This window comes from Aedes aegypti, chromosome 3 (genome assembly GCF_002204515.2).
Source record: "Aedes aegypti strain LVP_AGWG chromosome 3, AaegL5.0 Primary Assembly, whole genome shotgun sequence".
NCBI lineage: Eukaryota > Metazoa > Arthropoda > Insecta > Diptera > Culicidae > Aedes > Aedes aegypti.
Window position 1 is genome coordinate 32,956,983 of NC_035109.1, and position 5,722 is coordinate 32,962,704.

The 5,722-nt window shown below is 40.3% G+C and overlaps 1 protein-coding gene across 1 annotated transcript; it reads right to left on the reverse strand.

The window, feature by feature from the left end:
• Positions 1-1,935, reverse strand: LOC5571130. Its single transcript, XM_001659523.2, has 4 exons — positions 1,539-1,935; positions 1,285-1,471; positions 976-1,188; positions 1-545 (listed from the first exon to the last, which is right to left on the reverse strand). The coding sequence occupies exons 1-4, from the start codon at positions 1,632-1,634 to the stop codon at positions 307-309; spliced, it is 735 nt and encodes a 244-aa protein (XP_001659573.1). The 5' UTR covers positions 1,635-1,935; the 3' UTR covers positions 1-306.
• Between the last annotated feature and the right edge of the window lie 3,787 nt (positions 1,936-5,722).

Genomic DNA, 5,722 nt, shown 5'->3' on the forward strand with positions numbered 1-5,722 from the left:
TTGCAATCCCATAGAGATAAGTTTTCACTTTATTTATCTACTAATCAGGAAAGTTAGTCAAGGAGTTAATTATAGGTAGTATTTTGCATTGTTCATATTGTTAGCATAAATGTTAGTTCTAACAGTTCTGAAAAGTTGTTCAAAGGAGTTTTTCAATATAATTTCATCTCATCACGTGTTTCCAAAACATAGCTAATCTTCTTATTGCATGTCACAATCTCCAATTAAATTAATCTCATTATCACAAAACTTCTCCGTTTCATGCTCTGCGAAGGACATCAAAACGATCCTCCTACCCTTTCCAGTTTAGACCAAATAATTCGCTTCGTTCGAATCGAACAAAATATGCTTCAGGCCACCATCGCTCAGGTGCATGTTCTCCTTCCGGAAGTGGTACGGGATTTGCTTGGAGCCCGGCGAGGGACACGGAATGGCCACCACGGCAACCTCGCGCAGCTTGGTCATGTGCACCAGATTCTTGTAGAACATCCGCACCACCATCCAGATGACGATGTTGAACGCCGTCATTACGGCACAGAAGCCCCCTGAAATGGGAAAATGATCGATGCTTAGAACGGATATTTTTTTCAATATCTGGGTCATTTCCACACCAAGTGTGTCCACAGCACGTGTAGTTAACCATCATCGATCTCTACAAAATTATATTTTATACTAATTGGATCATTTTAGTCATCTGTCATTTATGATTCCTATTTTTGATACAAAAAGTGGCAATTACAATCATGAAAACATGAAGCAGGATCTGATAAAGTATTTTTCATGCATTTAGTTAGATGCCTGTCATTTATGATCCGATTTTTCGATGCTGAAAAGACGCAAGTTAAGTCATGAAATCGTGGAGCAGGACCCCAGAATCATGAACTACAATTGGGTCGAAATCGGTGATGGTCGATTACACGTGTGCATTTTTTTGGTAGACACTGAGGTATGGAATAACCCATCTAATAAACTCACAGTACTGCCACTGTCCGATACCGTAGTAGGCCACCTTATTGTAGCCTACTGCGATCATGACGGACGCCGAAATCAACGTTCCGAAGAAGTCCACCACCATCCAGGGGATGAAGAACTCGTGCCGATTGCGAAGCGTTCCAATCAACAGTCCCAGACAGCTCAGAACGTAAATTGTCGCCAAAGTCGTCCCGACGTACAACATATACAGCGTTACTGCGAATGAAAAGCATCAATTTACCAGTCGCATCACCCGACGCACTTTGTGACAAAGTGCACCGCATTGAAGGGTTGCCAAAAGACGAAACTCACCCGAGGCAAGGCTGGCAGCCGATTTGAACCGCAGCTGGTTCATGGTCTCGCCTTTGGCATTGGTCGGTATGTAAACATACTCCTCGCGCTCCTTCTGGTCGGCAATGTCCGCCCCGAGGATGGCACTCATCTCCTCAGCATGGGCCAATCCCAGTAGCATGATGAACAGCAAGACATGGGCGATGAGCTTCGGAGGAAGATGAGGGAAGTCGCATGAAAATTTCCAATAAATCACTTAACCCATTAATACCTACCACTTTATAAATCGCAATCAGAATTGTCGAAATTCGAAGGTACTTCGGTGACACGGGGACCGTGACCACTTCCCTGACTTTATCGATCAAACGCATTTCTCTGCTTTTCTGCGACCTTGCTTTGGGAGCTGAAGTTTTGGGCGAGTGCTCTTATGCTGCCAAGAGCTATCGGTTGTGCGTGAAGACAAAGGATCGTTTGCAATCGATCAAAGCCTACTAGGGGTTTCCAAAATTACAATTGACTCAACAATTAAAAAGTACTTCGGATTTTTTTTTCACACTGCAAAATGATTCAACGCTGCACCGAACGTGGACTACATTCTGGCGTGAACGCGAGAATGAAAATTTGCTTTCCACCTCTACTGACGACTGTCCTTGTTGTTTGGTGCGCGTCGACAATATTGTGGAAAACTGCGGGAATGGAGCAGAAGGGGATTCTGCGCGATACGTGGAAACTAGATGTAAACAGAGATGAAACAGTCAGCGGGTAAGGTAATGTGAGCTATAGTGGACACCATAATTTATGCCTGAATTTGTTGAGCTTTAATGAGGTGTCGTCTAAAAATCGCGTACCATAATCCGGGGTAACATTGATCGGAATAACCACGTATATCGCAACCCCTACACACTAAGCTCTTACGGTGAATTTCACCGTAATCTCAACAGCTGAACAGTTCGGTGAAATAAAACACCGTAATTCCGTCGAGATTTTACGGATTCCGGTGATTTTTCACCGAATACTGTAAAAATTTACCGTACTCCGTTAATTTATTTCGCCGAACTGTTCAGCTGTTGAGATTTTACAGAAATCCGTAAAATAATTTAAGTGTGTATCCCACCCACAGCCGCCGATATGTCCGGTCTAGTGTTGACCGACACATTAACTTCTGGTAGTTTTTGTTGTTCGAAAGTAGCTCTCCTTCATCTTGCTTGAAGTATCCAGTATCAATAGGGATTTTGGACGACTTGGCCTCCTCTAATCTATTTGTTCTTGAAATTTCATCGATGTATCGCTTCTGGTTGAAGAAAAAATCTCCGTTCTCGTCACGCTCCACTTCGATCCCAAGGTACCAGTGTACGAAATGTTGAAACATTTCTGAACTCCTTTGGCTGTTCTCTCGATGGTACGCTCGTTGCAGTTGGCGATGATCAGGTCGTCGACGTACACAAGAATGTAGCACCACTGATAACCTTCCTTTTCCGGTAGAGACGCGGGTCAGAATTACACTTCTGGAATTCCAGTCGCAGCAGCTCAGTGTGGAACCATATACTATCCAGAATCGCGCGGCTTGCTTCAGTCCTTATAAGCTTTTCTTGAGTCGATACACCTTGTTCTCGTGTATAGTGAATCCAGGTGGTTGACGGAAGTAAATCTCCACCTCAAGAGTGCCGTATAGAAAGGCAGTCTTGACATCATATTGACGCACCATCATACCATGATTCGCAGCGAGAAGGAAATATCATAACAAGCACCCCTAATAAGATGCTTATATCGATTGCATAGGTTTTGATGTTAAGGCAAGTATGCACTTCAACAGAAAAGTAATCGCCTATCTCGATGCGTGGGAAATTTCTTGCAAGAAATGCTCAAGAAAAGCAACATTTTTGATCGCAGTACGCAGTTGAAAAGAAATGTCAATTCAAATGGAGGTCACTGTCAAGGGGGAGGTCACTCTACGCACTTCATTCGGCACAGTTGTGCCGTCAGAGCACCAAGGTGTGCTAAGCGTGCTATAATACTACAGGTATGTTCCGTTTTTATCAACACGATCAGCGATTTTCAGTTGAAAAAAACGGAACCGTGACAAAAACGGAATAATTTTCTTAAACATAATAATTTACAAATCTATGTATAAAATGCCACTTTTAACAGGAAAGTACACATTTTCATCAAATATGTGCATAGTATTGATGTTTGGGGGCTATGAGGAACCTTTCAATTGTTCATTCGTCTAGGTTCGTAATGGATTTTTTCGTATGATTTTGCGATAAATCCTTAATCTTAATAAGTAAGACTTTGATCATAATGTCAATAGATCTCTCTCTCTCTTTCTGGCATTACTTCCCCACTGGGACAGAGCCTGCTTCTCAGCTTAGTGTTCTTATGAGCACTTCCACAGTTTTTAACTGAGAGCTTACTGTGCCAATGACCATTTTTGCATGCGTATATCGTGTGGCAGGTACGAAGATACTCTATGCGCTGGGAAGTCGAGAAAATTTCCAACCCGAAAGGATCCTCGACCGGTGGGATTCGAACCCACGACCCTCAGCTTGGTCTTGCTGAATAGCTGCGCGTTTACCGCTACGGCTATCTGGGCCCCTAATGTCAATAGATGTGGTATGGAATATTAAAACGATAATCACATAAATGCACTATGAGATTAGTCATATTTGTATAAATGACTAACGTGAAAGTGTGTCTTGCTGATCATTATTTTTTGTAAAGAGAAATTCATCAATTCCTTTTTTCTCCATTTTTTATGATCCTTCCTCTTCTTCTTCATTGCATTACATCCCAGCTGGGAAGGCTTGCTTCACAGCTAAGTGTTCTTTTGAACACTTAACAGATCAACTGAGAGCTTCCATTGCCACAAACCCCCACTCATCGAGAAATACCTTAACCGAGAACACAACGGAAGTACAGCTATTCACTTTACGTTCTAGCACGCTTGGTTTTTAATACAACAACTGTTGAAAATGCATTATTTATCGATTTCATTCAACTTGCATGCAAGTTTAGCGGCTTTTATGTAGATTTATTTGAAGGGTTATTTAGAAAACTTTGTAACTGGCATGTAAAATCAGCAACTTGTTTTATGTGGAGGCTGCAAGCATGGTCGAAAATTCGATCAAATTGATATTGAATCCGGCAATTCCGATAAAATCATGTGTAATCCTTTTTTGCAAGCTAGATGGAATTAATAACCAATCGTTTAAAGAACCATAGTTTAAAATTCATTGAAACATAAATAGAACAAGGATTTTCTATAACTTAAACGACCTCTAACAAAAATTTGTAATGTGCTTGTAAATTTCTGTGAGTAGCATAAGATTCAACATTTTAAAATTTATTGAAGACTCATAATTTGATCTTTGAGACACACGAAAAGGTTATTTTGTGTTGCAGTGTAACATGTATTTTGAACTAAAAACTTTACTAAAGTTCTTGTTGTAATTGCTCTAATCAGTAGAACTAATGTTGAATAGGTTCATCGAAAACATAGAAGTGTACATACTCAACAGCAAGCATCCTTGCCAAAGCATTGAAGCTTTTTGGTACGAAAATGTTTTGTAAATCCCTCCCCTTGGTTATGCGACCTTGCCGCGATGGGAGGGCATAATCCATTAGCCCATATGATGGAAACCAAAGGCGTAACCTGTAGTGGTGGTATCACATTTTGGCATTTTTTGCTTAAAGCCGCGTCATAATTCATATGACATAGACGCAATAATATCACGGATGTGATCCAACGGACATTCTGCGTCATTGATAGAATTGATGCCCATTTCAAATAATCAATCTATTCGAAGTGGACATTAATACTATTGGTGACGTTCAGTTTGCCTTTTGCTAACCAGAATGATCCGTAGCCACTCTTACTATTAGCTAGCTAGATACATCGTTATCATATACGATGTAGGGAATACTTAGGAACTCTTAGGAAAATGACTAGTAGATTCACTGAGTAGAAAAAAGTGGCGACAATCTTATTTTAATATGGTTTTTACATTGCCATAAAAAGAAATACCTCTTTTGTAACAACGGTATAAATAATCTAATTCCAGCTTCATTTTCGCAAAATTTACAAGTAGAAAGTAGGCGTTGTGAAGCATTGCTTTTGCCACCGAAAAGTGAATCTTGTAGGAGACTGTAATAGAAGCCTAAGGTAACTTTACTCTTCAATATTCACTATAAAAATGACTATGGAAACTAAGACGCTGGGATCGATCATTAGGGTACACTTGCTAGTTTCGAAAAATTGTTGAACAGACAAGGAAAGCGACTTTTTTCTTTAACGTTATGACCAATGAATACTTTTAACAACAAAAATGAAATTAACTAGAACTACTACTAAACAGCCTAATTTTGTTAAGACTTGACGACAATTGACATTTAAGACTCTAATCTTACGTAAAAGACAGGAGTAATCAGAATAGCACTGGAATGACAAATTATTCAAAAC